Source organism: Melospiza melodia, chromosome 2 (genome assembly GCF_035770615.1).
Source record: "Melospiza melodia melodia isolate bMelMel2 chromosome 2, bMelMel2.pri, whole genome shotgun sequence".
In the NCBI taxonomy this organism is placed as follows: domain Eukaryota; kingdom Metazoa; phylum Chordata; class Aves; order Passeriformes; family Passerellidae; genus Melospiza; species Melospiza melodia.
Window position 1 is genome coordinate 20704879 of NC_086195.1, and position 17364 is coordinate 20722242.

The window sequence follows — 17364 nt, forward strand, 5'->3', positions numbered from 1 at the left end:
TTTTAAACTACTAAAATATATTTTTAAAAGCTATACAGAAAAAAGCCCCACAGGGGAGTCACCATTTTTTTTTCCTTTACAGATATATATTCATGTATTTGTACAGAGCACATAATTAAACATCCACTCCAGGAGAATAATTAAACATCCACATCTGGACTTTGCTTCCACAAATATTAAGTCCAAAAGCACAATTTGCCTGTGATTTTTCAGCCTTTTGGTGATCAGCATTTTGCAAAGGAGCAAAAAATCCGCTTGTTGTCTCCTACATTCTTTATGGAAAAGGATTTTTCACATTTATATAGGACAAGGAAAAACTGACCTTTTACCACAGCAAATTATGCAGGAAACCTGTCAGACTAGGTGCTTCGAAACCGCATCAGCAAAAATTAACAATAAAGGAAAAGCCTCTTTTCCCACATACACCTCTTAACCCCTCAAGCAAGTTAATCCTCATTCCTTTATAAGCTTAGACACAACAGCAACTTCCTTTAAGCATCCAGGGGAAAAAAGGCAGGGGATGCAAGCAAAACACTATTGCTGCTCTCTTTGCACGACTGAATGGTGATGGCTGCTCACGTAAATGCAGAATTCCGCAGACACCCGAAGGAGCCATCGGAAAGCACAGGGAACAAAGGGCCTCCTTTAGCTATAAAGCTCCATCTGGCAGCATTTCCACGGGAGATGCCAGCCGGGAGATCAGCACAGAGCCAGCAGGCAGCCTCTGCACCTGCAAACCCTCTGCTCGCAGAGGAAATGTGCCGCTTCATTTTCCAGCAGAAACTGCCCGACGGAGCTGGGGCTCTACGACTGCGGCACAAAAGCAACTGGCAAATTATTTTTTTTCCGAAGAATTATGCTGCTTACCTGCAATGCAACATCATTTAGGCCAATCGCAATGCCTTTAATAGCATCCTTGCCGGGGCGGTATGGCTGCAGCAGCAGTGATGTCATGGGGAGGAAGCAGTAACCATCATGTGACTGCATCCTCCGTCTATAGGATATGGGATCGGGCACACGCAGCAGCTGCAATCCTGCGGGATTAAACCGCAAGCCTCTTTACCCTGCCCGCCTGCTCCTCGCGCTGCAACACTCCCTCACCTCGGCTAATCAGCCCTTCTGTGCCTTCTTTATGCAACAGCACGACATTCGGGTTTTTCACGAGGTAAAAGCATAGGAAGTGTGCTGTGTGCATGCCAGCAAGTGTTCCTGGTGACTCGGCAGGCCAGGTGGCTGCTCTGTGAAATACGTACTCACAGCAGCTTGGAAATGAGACAAACTGCAATTTCACCATCCCTTGTGTTTTTCTGGCACTGCATTTCAAGTGCCAAACTGACTTCCCTCCATCTTCTGTGTCAAATTCATGCTTTGAAAGCCTCCCTCAAAGGTTTCAGCCTTGTTACCGTCACTTAATACTTCCCATCATCCATCCATCCATCCATCCATCCATCCATCCATCCATCCATCCATCCATCCATCCATCCATCCATCCATCCATCCATCCATCCATCCATCCATCCATCCATCCATCCATCCCTGCCTTTTCTTCCATGCAACTGTCACCGCTTGAAAGATCCTCTGCTATATGCCAGGCTACGTTTTCCTTTCCAAAACATCTGCTTAAGCTTTCCCAAATATTGAAAACCTAGAACTTCCCAAAATACTTTTTTGAAAAGGCAATTAGCCTTTCACATTTTGGCTGTGTATAGCATTTCAACTGTAATCTTGGGGTTTTTCTTTTTGGGGTTTTTTGGTTGTTGTTGTTGGTTTTGGGGTGTTTTGTGTTTTTTGAGGGGCAAGGGGAGTGTTTAAGAATTTTATCATACTCATTAATTTATTTGATTTCTACAAGAAGGTAAGAACTCCCAAATTTCTGACTGCACAGATTTTGCACAAGCCACTAGGGCTGTATTCTGCAAGGCAGAGGTTGTAACTGTTCTTTCTGAAAACCCTGTGCATGTTTGCCCATGTGCAGCGTGTTCTATTTCAGGACATTCCCCTTACTGCTCACCTTTCCATATCTGAAAATTGTGCAGACTGGTTTTACCCCTACAGGTAACCAGGCAGGGGCCTTGTATTTCCAAGCAGATACAACAGCTGAGTAGAAGGAGGTCTTGCACAAGCACCCATGAAAATACCCACAGGTGACTGAAGGCACATAAGTGACTTGCACTCTCTTCGAAGTCAAAGGAATTCAGTTCTGGAACACCTTTATGTCCCAGTGTGATTGAGCAGTAATTTATGGATGTGCCAGGTATTTCTGATAGGAACTCCCCATGCAAAGCCGCACACTGGATTTTACTGAGAAATTTGAACACTTAACTTGTTTCACCTGAAGTTCCCACACCTTTCTGGAGGAAGAATCGTGCCTTTAGAGAAGAGGTTTGATTCTGCCCTTCATACACAGCACTGCAGATCATAATCCTCTAGCACTCATAGATCAGTAACAGCCCCAGGCCTTCATAACCATGTCAGTGCAATGTGGAAAAGTTACACAAGTGCCAGCTTCCTGCCAGCATCTATTCTTTGTGTCCATTAAAATTAGTCTTAATAGGTCAATTGAATTTGTGAAAGAAGCTAAACACTGAGCACTTGATTTATTTGCTTGATAATACAACTGTAATTTCCTTCAATCAGTTTATGAGAGGAAAATATGGAAAACAGGAAGCAGGAAGTAGCATTTACTTGGTGAAATATCTACACCTGGCAACTTCCATGCCAAAGACCCACACTTGAACACAAACACTTTGCCCTAGACAAAGAATAGTAATTTTGTGTGCTTAAAAAGAGAGCATTAGGGTCTCAATCCTACATTTTTTTCCTGGACAGACTTTCCTAAATTAATTTCCTGGTTTGATCTTGTCTATTACCAGCTCACCTCATTAAATCTCCTACTGCAACTACATTTTTAGTTGGATGGTCAAACTGCAGACAAACTAAAGGGACAGAATACCTGATTCTCTATTGAAAATACAATAGATATCTATGCTCAAATATTAGAGATTTTCAGAAATTATAAGGAACCAGAACCATCTCCTAAGAAGCTCCAAAATCCAAGAATATTGAGATTTTCCAAGGGCAAGCAAATGATTTAACTGACATTTACAGATTCCAAAACCAAATCAACTTTACTCCTTGGTATTTTCTTCCAATGCTACTCAATCAAGTGATCTTAGAGAAAAAAATACATTCTTCGCATGATGTTTTAGACAAGGCTATTCTTGCTTTTGTTAGCCTGCAGTTTCTCAAGTCTCTCTGCAAATGCTTCTTCCTCTCAGAGATGTACAACATTATAGTCATAAAGGAAGTTGGAGCCAAAACAAGCTGTGATGGGCCCTCTTCTCCGAAAAGCAGAAGACGCAGCTCATCTAACTCATTAAAAAATATTCTTTTTATACTGCACTTACCTTTAAGTCCTGCAAAGTGCTTAAAAGAACTGCAGCAAGAACTACAAAGAAGATTCCATGCTTACAAGAGAGAGCCCAACCCGACGTACCCATGACAGCCTCTGCTGCTGCTCCCGGCGGCAGCGGGACGGGGACGGTCGCTGCTCCAATGCCTATTTCTGGCACACTGTTTAAAAATAACCTAAACTCTGTCATACCCCTGATGCCTTGCAAACACTGCAGAGACAGGAGTCACATGTCCTTGCTATGATTTTGCCTGTGCTCCTGCAGCTTAAGGTTGCAAAGGGAAACTGAGAAATGTCCCTTCTGTAATTACGCAGATTTAATGTTTCCTTTGTGAAAGCAGCAGTAAGCGTCAGCCTAAAAAGAAAAGTCAGCCAGTATTCTTCTGAGTGGTTTCCACCTTGGAATTAGTCATAAGTCATTAGTCATATTAATTAAGAACTAATAATGTCAACTTGCTTTCCTTACTAATTTAGAAAGTGCAAATGTTTGTTATGAAAAAAGGCAATTCAATGTGTTTTAAGTGGAGCTACCCACGAATTCTGGGAATATTCAACTATGAACTTCTGATACAGCTGTCAACTTATCATGAGTGATAAGCACATGGAAGAATATATATGCCCTTCCTTACATTCTGTATCTCTTTCAGGTCTTTAGTAACCCCTCTAGATCTTCAGTTTCCCAGATTTTCTCTTACCTTTATTTGAAAACTCATTACATTAACCTAAATTACAGTGTTATTCAAAATTCAATTTTTTTTTTCATTAAATCATCAGAAATGTGGCAAATATAAAAGATTCAAGAAATATCTTTGACATACAAGAAAACCCTTTTTCTGTTTATGCCAAATTATTTTATTTTATAGAAGAAATACTTTCAAATAATACAAAAATGACACAATCATACAGAACTGTGACAAAAACAAGAGAGATGAATACTGAATATGATAACTCATTACCACATCAAGACAGAACTCATTATAGCAGTCAGAATCACAGACCCACGAGATACACCGACAACATCTCACGCAGTCACAATTTAAAAACCCCCTGACAGAGAGACCACTGGACACTGCCCTTGGTTACAATCTAGGGTGGAAAGCAGGTCCCTCCCCCACTCCCTGCTCAAAGCAGGCCTAATGTGACAAGGATGCTCTGGGCTATATCCAGTTAAGTCCTCATCCACCCTATGGACAGAGTGCTCCACCTCTCTGCACAACCCCTTCCAGTACCTGACCAGCCTCACAGGAACATGGTGTTGTCTGTTCTTAATACACAGCAAGCACTTCTGGTGTCACTGCATGGTAACTTTGGATAGACACTACTGTGTGACAGCCTCCCCTGGAAATAAGAAACAAAATTCTGACTAACTGGTCTTTTAAAGTAATGAGCACTGAAAAGCTTGCTGGCCCTAGACTTTTACCCAAACACTACAAATTTCTCACATGATTTGGTTTTTATCTGCATAGTTTCTGAATAAGTCTAGTTGTGCCCAAGGAACCCAATATCATCCACCAAAACTTACAGGCAAAACAGGCTTCAGGATGAATAGCACGATAAATGCTAAATATACTTCAATTTCATATAAATTGCTATATGATTGTAACACTTGATGCCTGTAATGACTATAGGCCATATTAGGAAACAGGAAATACTACCTTAAATATTTGTGTTTATTAACATTTATGCTTACAATCTTTTTTCCCCATTACTTTTTGCCTCAGTGTGGATAAGTAAAAGTAATTCAATTTCTCTTCCAGGTTTTCCTGACTTTGACAAGGTAACAGAGTCTAAGTTACTGAAATTCACAAAGAAAACTTACTTACAGAATATTTGAAAATATTCTGATAGGTTTGTTTGTTTTTTGGCCCTTGTTCTGATTTCCTGACATAGAAAACTCTGGAACCAATTTGAACTTAATTAAGAGACAATATGATCTTCCTTTGGGGATATTCCAGTAATTTGCAAAGTCAGTCTTGTGTTGGGCACCTCTCTTTGCAGGTAATGTAGAATTAGGAAAATATGAGAAACTCTATTATAGTAGCTTAGTAAAGAAGTATTTTTACATACTTGCAGGATGCAAGGACACAAAACTGGCATTCTCGGGAATTTAGGGTGACAGTCTTTCATTAAAATGGATGGTTACAAATAAAATTATTTCTTACAAGATTTTAGCTGGTCCAACTAGCAACCAAGTGAGCTGTACCTTCCAGAATTATACACCTTCCTCCTGGAAAGTGTCACTGTTCAACAGAACTTGCTTGCGGTAACCACAAAGCACATCCTTTAGGATGAACATGTGTTTAAACACCCTTACTTAAAGCAGCTGCTTTCTGAAATCAGAACATATGTGCTTTCCTGAATCAGATGAGAATCTGTAGAACTGTAGAAATTACTGTAATAGTCCATTAGCAGGCTTTCCACACAGCTAGCTCAAACTGCTCCTTAAATTCCCTTTTCATTAAACAGCAAAACAAAGACCTGTCACCCTTTTCCTTCCCCCGTTTAAACTGAGGATCTAGTTAAAAATATAAAGATACTTTAGACACAACAGAAATGAAAACAATCTATTAGTGCACAGTAAGAACATGCAAATGAATTCTGCAACGTTTAGCATCACTTCTAATTAGTGTTAAACACATTGCAGGTGATAATATTTTGCTATAACACAGACAGTGCTAAAGAATACAATGTACATAATAAGCTACAGATAATAAAGCTGAAAAAGTGACAATTTTAGAACATAGTATTTTCATTTCAGGTATCAGAAACAAAACCAGCTCAATGGTTCCATTCTACTGTATGACAAATACTGAGGAACAAAATTTCAGTCTTAAAATACATCTTAAAGTAGGTATTTTCCTTCAAGGAAAAAAGGCACTATAAATAAATTACACTACAGTGAATTTGCCTGAACTCACTTTGTTTCTGTCTTCCAGCCTTTAAGTCAAATAAAACAGCATAAAAACTGTACACGCTCTTAACAGGATAGTCAATCTTTTATAAAATAAGTTGTCTTCAGAGATGTCAGTTTCACAACAAGGAAAAACCAAGCCTTGTTGCAGTCGCTATTATAAAATATATATGTATATATATTTATATATATGTTTTTGTTTATGTTTAATTTTTTTAACTTTTTTTATTTTTTACAAAACGTGTATATTAGCTTTTGCACATTTTTTTTAAAGAAACTTGTCTAATCTAAGAACTTCATTAAAATAAAAGCGATAAATACTTCATGTTTACAATGCAACATGTCATACATCATCAGCTGGCAGAGGAGGTATGTTAATCCTTGGTCTTGTAAAAAAAGCTATCTTCTCTCTGTGATCAAAACAAGAGAAAATAGAAGTAAATAAAATTATGCCTACATTCCCCCTTCTCCCCACAAGAACATGGTTTCTTTACTCTGGTTAATGGTTAGTATTTGTTATTTATGAACTGGCCTTTTATTTGAGTACAACAAACTTCCAAAAACTACTCAACCTCACTAGATACTTCTGGCAACATTCCATTGAAGACAATTACTATTTTTAAAAACCTGGGTGGAAACTTTATACAACTCACTGAACTTCAGTCATAGTTCACCGTAAAAAGGTTTAATGGGACAAGTTCTGCAATGCAAAGTTCACCCTTCTATGTTTTGCAAATAATGTCTACAACAAAGAAGGGGGAAAAAAGATGACAACTCTTTTTCCAGAGTCCAAAGAACAGGCTTATTGAAAGAAAATTCCAGTATTACTGAGTAATTTTTAGGAAGAGTGTGTTACTAACAATTTGTACGTATTGCATTAAACAGACAGGCTTCTTCAATACAAGCCTGTCCACAGGCTTCTATTGAAGAACTGGACTTCACAGCAACTAGGCTAAGTTGGAAGAATCCCCTGAGCTATGTTTATATTTGAAGCTTTTTTTTTTTTTTATGTCATGTGTACTAGAATTGTTTCACTGCAATTTTACCGTGGCTTTGGCTCTTTGCAGAACAAAGCATTCAGAAAGAACTCATGTCCAAATCTAGATACAGTTTCAAATTACTGGTTAATTACTTCTGATTAAAATCAAAAGACATAAAATTTAAGCTAAATGTTTCAGAAAGCTTTAACCAGACTAATGAACTGTTGCTATGCCATTTCAGTATGCATTACCACTTACCTAAAAGTCTGCACCTGAATAGGTTCTTTCTGATTTTGCCCACGCAGCTGGTATATTTCTTTTGATGCTTTCTTTAGCATCTTTTCAGCTGCTTGCTCTTGGTGATGTTCAAATTTGGTCTGTCTGGTCTGAAAACAAGAACATAATGCTTAAAAAGGCCATGTGAATAAATAAAACATAAGAATATTCACAGTAAAAGAATGGATTCTTTCCCCACCCACCACAGTGAAACCACACTAGTACACTGTCTGAAATAGCTGATCTTCTAAGAACTATAAATGCTAAAGAGTGAGTTGTTTCATTCATTAATGCTCTTCAGAAAGACATGTAATAAATTAAGAAAATTTACTGCACACAGATCTGTCAAACAAGATTTTACTATAAATTTGGCATCAGTTTTTGTCTCTGATAATCCAATGTCAATTTTGTCTGTTGAGCAGTTTTGCTACCTTTTTCTACAACTCCTTTCTCCAAGAACAGGAAAAAAAATTACATAGGGAACATTCCAAATACTTGTAAAAGAATAAGTAACAAAACAGCAAAATTTCTTTTAAATATCAGAAGAAATATAATTATTAAAGTTCTAATAACAAATACCTAAACAAAAACAAATGAACAAGAAATAAACAAAAATCCAAAACAAGACATGCCACTGGCATACAATGCCATTCTCCAAAAACTGTCCTCAAATAAATACACAGTTTGGTAATAATTTTTATTGTGCTAACTTCAAGAATATAAAAGAAACATTCACTGTTTGAGATTCTGCACAAACAGCTCTTTAGACATCTTATCAAAATGAAGACATTTTGAAACAAGAAGTTTCTGAGCAAGCTGAGTGCTTGTGTCCTATTACCATACCTGCCTTTCTGCTTCTTTCAGCAAGTTTCGGAATCTCTCATCCCGAAGGACCCAGTGGGGTAAATCTGTCTGCCCTCGGAGCTGGGCGTCTTCCAGGCGCTGTCTCAACTCCCTTAGAACACAGATCTCCTCATTCAGCTGTCTCTGTCGAGTTCTGGATGCCTGGAGATCCAGCTCCAGGTCTAAGGATGTCCTTGCCATAAGTTCAGCCAAAGATGATCTGCAGGACTGTTGAGTTATTAGGATTCAAACAAAATGCACAATACATTACTGTCAACATGGTTTACTGGTCTGTTTTTAGCTCTATAGACCATACATATAATTGCTGTACTTACTTCACACAACTAAGTCTTTCCCACATGAACTTTTGGAGATTATTTACATCCCCCAGAAAAGGCTAGAGAATATATGGTGAAGAAAATCCCTACAGCTAAATTTTTCAATTAATATTTTCTACTACTTCCTTTTACAGTTTCCTTTCTACTTACAAATATTTACCTAATGAAGTTTATGGACTAAAATGATGATAATAAAATAGATGCAATAGGAAAAACTCGATGACATCAGAAAAATACCACTCTGAGCAAGACTCTTCTTAAAGAGCTTCATTCAATATTGGTTTTAAGATACATTCTGAATCAAAATGGGAGGCATGGCTGTCTACCTGCCTACACCAGCAAGGTATTAACTTCTGCTGACCAGACTATATTTTATGTCGTTTATATACACATTAATGCCTCATCTCTCCTTCTCTGCCCACTTGACAGTAGGAGGGGTGGCTTAACCTATTCATTCCTGAATACTTGGCTCTCAAATACTATTATTTGTTAGGCTGTATGGGAGGGGAGATGCATGTCTTAATTCAAACACACACATGTCTGAACCTGCACCCTGCATCATAAACTAGATTTGAAAAATTTTGAAAGAAACTTTACATCTAAATCAATATAAATTCAGTACCCATTAAACTGACTTCTCTCTGCCATGCTTTTTTTCCTTCTTCAAAATTGATCACAACTTTAACTTTTTTATGTCTACCTTTTAGCTTAGAAAGTCCAAAACAAATCCAAAACATGCACCCTGCCCCAATTACATTGCAGAAGTTTTTCACACTTCCTAAAAGGATTGGAATGTACCTGTAGACATCTAAACCTCTCAAGTATAGAAGTACCATTGTTGTAGCAACTTCATGAAAGCAGAAGGTCATTTTCCTGGGCATACCTGCTTGTACCGCAGAGTCCGCCTCTCCAAGGTGTTCCGGACAAAAGGGGACTTCCTTGGCAGGGTTGAACTGTCACTGTCACTGCGATACAGCTGATTAGAAAAGACATGGAAAATAAAGGTTGCTTGCAAGATCATCTTCATTAAGAAATTTAGGGTTTTTTTGGGGGGTTTCTTTGCCTTTGAGATTTCTTTTTTAAAGTACACTGAAACTATCTTCTTTTAAGCAACCATTTTTTCAGTTATTTATAAACATTTATATATAATAATGCTGATATGGTAGTTACAATAATTCAAGAAAATTTACAAACTGTCAATGTTTTACAGATAAGTTTCTATTCTACTAAATATCCCAGACAATCTAACCTAAAAAAAGAGGGAGGGAGGACTCAAAAGCAGTATTTTATCCTAAAACATGTACTGTCATGGGTAAAAACAATACAGTCTCTCACTTTCTCCTCGCATCTGTTTTTAAGTAAGTGCAGGTTAAGTGAGCACAGAATTTAAAAATAATTTCCTGAATTTTCAAACTCAAGCTCTCAGAAGCTTATGAAAGAGTACAATCAAAGCTATGATAATATTGCAAAGCCAATACCCATGTATTGATCTGCAACACCATGAGCCAACTGCTTAGAAGTCTTCTGCCACTGAATGCAGCAAACAATAAATGTGACCTTGCAAACTGCTGTGCTGGTCCACAATTACTTGCACCAGTGCACCCAGGAATCCTATGTCCCACAGTAACAGGCACCTTATGACTGACATTCATGACAGCAATTAGAGCCATATGAATATTTATGCAATGGCCCTAAGACTAAGCATTCAGTACCTTTTTTCAAACTTTTATGTATGTGAAAATTAAACACGGCTTCTAAGCTAACTGCTTACACACCTCATTAGATAGCACTGTAAAATCAACCACCCACACCTAACATCTAAGGTAGCCAAGGAAAAGAGCTCAATACCTAATTTATCATACATTCTTAAATTTCAAATTAAATCCATCCAGGCAAAAACTATTAAGAAGAGTCAGGGAAGCTCTTCCGACTGCATTGTTAAGTTCAATTAAAGATTATTCATTAGTATTAAAAATTAATAGATGTTTCTTATAAATGCAATGAAACCTTATAGCGAAATTATCAAAAATGTAAAATATACTTGTGTGTGGAGACCCCTTCCCCCTCCTCCTTCTCAAGCTTTACTCACTCTGCAAACATATTGACTCCGTGCTCCAGGCGAAAAGGTCTGGGAGCGAACAATTGTGCTGCTGCGAACAAAAGCAGAACCCCGGGGCCTGCGGCTGCTTCTCTCTTTTGGAAGAATAGCAACTTCTTCAGGAAACAGATCCTCAGTGTTAGTTTCCTTATCCACCTAAAATTTCAACAAAGGACATTTTTTTATTTCTTCCTTATTTTCTCTCTCCTAGCAAAGACAATCAGACATTTCAACAATACCAAAAGTAAACTATTTGCCCTGCTAGCTAGATTCAAATTTTAATGAGCACTGAGAGGATGTATCACCTCACTTTTGTAAAAGTTTTTAAACTGGGTCATCCAAAATTGTGAGATTACCTTTCAGAAGCCTTTGCTGGAGCAGTAACAATTAAGAGATGCAGTTATATCATAGCTGCAGAGCACAAGGACTGCATTCAGGATTGGCAATTGGGCATTACCCAAACTACCACCTGATCTCCAGCCTCAACAGAAGAAAACTGAGTCACCTTTCAGTAAGCACAGTGACTCTGAAGCAACCGCTTTAAAACTACAGGAGCTTAAATGAAAACAAGGAAGAAAAAAGGAACTGAAAGACTGTTCACACAATTATACAAGAACACTAAAATATTCAGAAAGATAGAAAACATAGGCTACTCTAGCAAAGCTTTCAAAGTTTCAGAAAAGTCACTCCTCCATAAGAGGTGTGATCCTTGCTAAAGGCAACACAAACAGCTTATGTTCCTCCACTTCAATGGAAGTCTGCTGATTTCAACTTGTGAAGGATTATTTTCAGTGTCTCTATCTTGACTACAAAAGATCTTAAGTACATCAGTTTCAGCACAATTATTCCATGTTATTGTAAAACTGAAATAGTAATACAAGTCCTAAAATTTCTTTCTTTACAATTTCTTTAAAAATTCTTAGAAGTAAGAGCACTGGAATTTGATCATGATCTTTTCTGTTAAAATTTCAGGTAAATGCGGAAATTGATACCAGTGCCAATTTATAGATTAGATAAAGGCCATAGTAAAAACAGTTTGCCTTTTGATATAAGAACTAAATTCTGTTAAGAAGTAAGTAGTAAGTAAACAAATCCCAGCCCTAAAGAGTGAACTTCTACCAACTTAACAGCCATACAGATGTCACAAAGTCAGCACTCATATGGAGTTGCCAATGCCATTGCTGACTCCTTTCCCTCCTGCCCAACTCAGACTCCAGCTCCAGGCACAGCAGTAGCTCACTGTGCCAGGCAGGGTGGCAGTTTTCATGCTGCAGTGTCTTCTCTCCTTACCTTCAGTGGCGGAGGCTGCATTTTTCCAGAGCCGTACTGGCCTGCTGGAGCTGCAAACATGTGTCCAGCTAATGGGTCCCCACAGAATGGCTCTGGATAAGGAGGACTAGTCTGGGTACAATTGCTGCATCCACTGTCAACAGACTCTGCTTGCCAGCTCCTAAAGTCAGAACATCACAATAATTTTGCAGGTGTTAAAAAACTCCATGCAATTATGCATTACATTTATCTCTAACACTATCTAAGCCAGTTTATAATTTTAGAGTATTATTTCTCCAATAAAAATACAGTATTTTCAACAGGAGAACAGAGCACACTTGCATTTCTGCAAATGCAAATAAGCAAATGCATTTCATAGAAAAAAATTCACCTTCCCTAATTTTCTTAAGGCATGTGTTCTGGTCTTTGTAACAGTACTAAGAAAGCAATAACAAAAAGAACAAGAAAAGTCATGTAACAAACCAGGAGTATCACTAGGAATGAAATTGCAACCCTAACCCTAACAATGTCTCGTGTCACCACTAAATTTTATTTACTTTTTCTTAATACAGGGCTGTTATAAACTCATTACAGTTGCCTCCCTAGCAAAGTTCATGTTTGATATAAAGTTTCCCCACTCCCCAAATTCCCTAAATTCAACCTATTCAAGCAAGGTTTCCTCCTGTTTGCAGATCATGACATAATAGAATGTTATACTTGTAGCACTAACAGGAAGCAAATCTCAGAAAAAAAACCTACTGTTTTCCTGCTTTATTTCAGATTATACCCATAAGGAAAATATCTTTGAGGAAATATTAGTTATTATCTGTTTGATGAGGTATTTAAACCATTTTTACCTTTCTGATATGGCTTCTGCCTGATCTTCTTTTCTTTCCATCTCCAAGATTTCCTCCTCTGTGTACTCCAATTTCACTCTCTCTTCTGCCAGCTCTCTCTCAACTGCTTCCAGCTGGGCAGTGGTCCTAGCTAACAGGGCTGTCACTGCATCCTGAAAGGTAAATTAGACTTTAATTAAATCTGTTTGAACAAACCAATGCATTTAATGTGTATTATTCAAAGAAAAAATAAAAACAAAGCCATCATATGTTCCTTAAAAAACAAAACGAAAAACCAAACCACAACCAAACAAATCCATCTTGAATCTTAATGATCAAAAGTATGTGGTGTTCAATTTGTCACAGAAACTGGGCAGACTTTACTTGACTGTGGAGCATCACCCACAAGTTAGGTCAGAAGAGACCTCTGGAGGTCACCCAGTCTGATGTGCTGGCCAAAGCAAGCAAGGCATCATAGTCAGGCTGTCCAGAGCCCAGTCAGGGCTGAAAACATCTTCAAGAATGAAAATTGCACAACCTTTCTTGACAACCTCTTCCAGTGCAGTGGCAGAAATTTTTCATGTGTTTTAGCTGGACTGGAAACATGCATACAGGGTACTATTTCAAGCATCTGCCCAGACATGATCTGGTTTTCAATTAGTCTTCTAAAATCTAGATCTTGCACCAAGAGTTAAATTAAGTTATTAGTTCCTGTGATAACTCAAAAACCTGCACCCAAGGTAAGATCATAGCCACCCTGCTGGTCAAACAAAGTAAACAAATCACTTTTTTAGAGCCATACTGTTTTAACTGTAGTTACATTTCCAGAAGACTGAGGAATACTGTCTTCACACTGGTTTTTGGTCTTTGCTCTCTGGGGCTCTGAACCAGCGAAGATCTGAACAGGGTACCAGTGAAGCTGCATCTCACCAGAACTCTCTGCATCAGTCAGGTTTATCTGAGCAATGCCCTGTAAAAAAACAAAAAGCATTGACCTCAATAAGATACATATACTCTGCAGGATAGACACCCTCTCACTTAAAGGGTATTTTACTTAGAGTGTAAACTCCCACTTCACCAAATACTACAGTCTCTTAAAAAGAGACACTTTTATTCTGTTGTGTTATGATGTTTAAGATTCTGAATTTCTTGCCTCTTTACTACTAGGAAGAATGGGAGTAGATAATAATTTTTTTTAAGTTGAAAAATAAAATTTGTATGACTGATGTAGATATAACTGACATCTGATAGCTATTAATATTTTATTTTAAAAACCTTCCCAACTATGTATCTGATTTTTATATTTGCTTAAATTGATATCACTTTAATAATATTACTTTAATTTCAGGGGCTTTTGAGATAATTGTATTCTGATACCCTTCCATTCTCTGGCCCTCAGAGGCATCTTTCAAATGGAAATAAAAACGTTGTGTAAATAATTTTTTTCCTCTGCCTATTTATGTCATAAGGTAGTTAAATGAGCTATAAAACCATTTTTCTACTTTCCAAGCCATCCTTGTATCTCCCAGATTCAGGTAAAAATAGTTTTAATGGAGGCTTCTCACTAAAAGTATTTCAAACTTTAAAGTTTAAACTACTACATCAGAGAGAGCTCATGTAAGAAATTTCTCAGGGGTGTTTGCCTAATTGAAAAACAGCTGTGAACAAATTATTCTGCCTATTTTATTTGGTTTTTTTCAATCAGTTCACTAGCTGGACCAACCAATCATATTAGTCAGTCTTTAAGTACTGTTTTTTGTTTCCCTGGCTATCTCTGCAGCAATAGCATAAGCTGTTTTCATGCTTATGATCCACATGCTAAAAATGTCTTCTTTCGTATCACTGGAAAAGTCCTGTAAAAATGGCTTTCATCTCTCACAAATCAAGTAATTGTATACAATGATTCTAACAACAAAGGCAGTAGGAAATGTAGACAGAATGTGCATTCAACTTTAAGCAGGTAAAGAAACAGTTAAGTAGAAAACAATAATAAAAAAATAAATCATTGCATTGTTTTTCCAACACAAATGTTCCCTGGGGCTCTGTTTAAACAGGTGCACAGAGGACAATAGCCTAACAAAATAATGCAACATGGGGATACAGCATGTTTTTGAGAAAGTCATTTAATGTCAATATATCCCAGGGTACAGAGATACCTTTTCATTTTTCTGTATAACATAGATGTCTTCTAATTATCTACTCACTCTGACGTAATGGAAGATATAAATGTGCATCAAATACTCACACATTTGCATCAGAGTTGGAAAATGTTTAAGACACACTGAGTTTAGTTTAGGGGGTAGAGAGTAAAACTGTTTTCCTGCCAGCAATATTGTAAGAAGCACAGGCTAGCTCTGAGACACCTGACACTGCCTATACCCTGCATTCATTAGGCAGCTGAGCAAGTCTGCCAAAGAAGCTGCCTCTACAAAGGGAGTCAGTAATTCCTGACTGACTGAATGCTGGGGAGTAGAAAATCACCACCAAACTCAATTAAGAATGATCAGTACTGAAAGGACTAATTAATAATTCATGTCCATCTCAAGATTTGTAGCTTACTCAAAAGGATGAAGAAACCAAGATGGGTCTGCTAGAGGTGTATCACATGCCTGTTCTGATGAATTTGTTAAAGACTTGGATGGCAGAACAGTAAAAGTATTTATGAATATCTCTGTGATGTCTGACATACATGTCTCTTCATGAGAAAACAATCAGGATTTTAAAATCATGCTAAAAATGGGACAGATGTTCCAAAATTAAAACAAAAAATGCAAAAAAAAAAAAGTTACACTCAAGAAGAAATCAAATAAATTAAGACACAGGGAATAACTGGTCAGGGCTGTAAAAGATGAGAAACTGGGAGAGATGCAGCAATGCTGGGTGATTGCAAGAAAGGCATTCATACTGCTTTTATCTTTTAACATGAACTATATATGCTAATCATGGAAAATAACAATTCTCTTATCTCAACATTGACAAGGCCACCAAGGAAGAAATAAGCCAACTTAAGACAGAAAAAGATCTTTCAGCCATGGAAAGCATAAGAGTAAAAGGTCAAGGAAATGGAAAAACCATCCCCACAAGTGTAGCATATTTATTTCTTTATAATGGAAATATTTCCCAGAATTTTTTTTTATTATTTTTTCCTGTTAGGTACAAGTATTTATATAAATTAGGATAAACTCCACTCTGGCTTTTGTACTTAGGAAAATATTAAACTGGCATAACCTAATTGAAAAGAAAGCAGCCATTAAGAATTTGAGAAATATATGCATTATTAAATAGATGGGGGAAAATCGTAATATCAGTGGAAGGCATCTTCAAAGACAGAGGCCTTGCTGACAGGCACCACCACAGCAGTTTCAAAGAGGTAGCAGGTAGCAAATGATGTCTCAATGTGACAAAATGCTCATTCTCAAATTACAGCTGAAGAAAACAATGATCATAATGTTTAAATATTTCAGTGCACCTATCTGAAGAAACTGGCATTGTTTCTCTATTTTTGAGTAGTATTGTTAAATTACCTTAAACTATATTACCAATTACTGTTGACAAAGATACTTCTGACATAACCAATTGAAGACCATGAAAGAGGAAAAAATCCCCACCAAGATACCCTGAAGACCTATTTTTTTGGCAACTCAATAACAGCAGTTAGAATAAAATACCCTAAACTTAGATGCATTTGTTTCAATAGAAAGATACCTTACATTTCAATAGCTATTTAGCTGCCCAGAGGAACAGGATATACCAGTATAAAGCATTTTACACCAATACATCCAGCCTCTTCTTGAGATGCTTTCTCTTTAATTACATTGTAGACAAAACTTCCTACTGCAGACAAGACCTCAGGTCCATTTCTATCAACATTAAGACCCCTGTTTATAGGAGATGCTACTTAGGTTTAAAGGTGGATTAACAAACACACATTCTTGACCAGATTTGCTCAAATAAACACCTCTTATCCACAGCCCAGCATGACAGTGAGATGCCTATACCTCTTAACTTCTTTGATAGGCTTAAAAGTTTTTTTCACTAACCCATTCAAACCCCCCACTGCAAAGAAAGCCCACTCAGTTCAAAATAGCCAGGACATCAACCCTAAGGCAGATTTAGTTATGCATGTTTGCATTTGGCAACAGCTAAATGAAACTAACATTAGTTAGTACATGATACCTCAATCAGTTTAAAGTAAAAGGCTGAAGTAACAACACTATTCCAGGGCCACTATTATCCTGCAACAAAGTTAAGACTGATGAAATAGCAGTCCTCTTCACCCAATGTTATATAATAACGAGGTGTCTGTATTCCTTGTTTTTTTTCGAAGGAACCTGTCTGAATAGTACAGATTCACCACACAGGCACTATAGCATCATGCAGAAACCTAAGTCTTGAGCAAAC

The 17364-nt window shown here is 37.4% G+C and overlaps 2 protein-coding genes across 4 annotated transcripts in view; both read right to left on the reverse strand.

The window, feature by feature from the left end:
• Window positions 1-3543, reverse strand: part of CLCN4 (chloride voltage-gated channel 4) — a 45033-nt gene extending 41490 nt beyond the window's left edge. Inside the window, exons 1-2 of one of the 3 annotated variants that reach the window (XM_063147823.1) lie at window positions 3408-3506; window positions 868-1034 (exon numbers count right to left, since the gene is read on the reverse strand). Coding sequence is in view for 1 of the 3 variants with exons in the window: in XM_063147816.1 (XP_063003886.1) it covers window positions 3497-3500 (4 nt within the window). In the remaining 2 variants the exon portion in view is untranslated. Of the gene's footprint in view, window positions 1-867; window positions 1035-3407 lie in introns of all 3 variants that reach the window. The other 2 variants (XM_063147816.1, XM_063147832.1) reach the window with 2 other exon arrangements.
• A 697-nt stretch (window positions 3544-4240) lies between these two features.
• The window catches only part of WWC3 (WWC family member 3), a 98575-nt gene continuing 85451 nt past the window's right edge, over window positions 4241-17364 (reverse strand). The window contains exons 16-23 of the mRNA XM_063147846.1: window positions 13766-13933; window positions 12985-13136; window positions 12149-12308; window positions 10850-11014; window positions 9644-9736; window positions 8423-8650; window positions 7562-7689; window positions 4241-6733 (exon numbers count right to left, since the gene is read on the reverse strand). Coding sequence (XP_063003916.1) covers window positions 6667-6733; window positions 7562-7689; window positions 8423-8650; window positions 9644-9736; window positions 10850-11014; window positions 12149-12308; window positions 12985-13136; window positions 13766-13933 — 1161 coding nt within the window. The 3' untranslated portion in view covers window positions 4241-6666. The remainder of the gene's footprint in view (window positions 6734-7561; window positions 7690-8422; window positions 8651-9643; window positions 9737-10849; window positions 11015-12148; window positions 12309-12984; window positions 13137-13765; window positions 13934-17364) is intronic.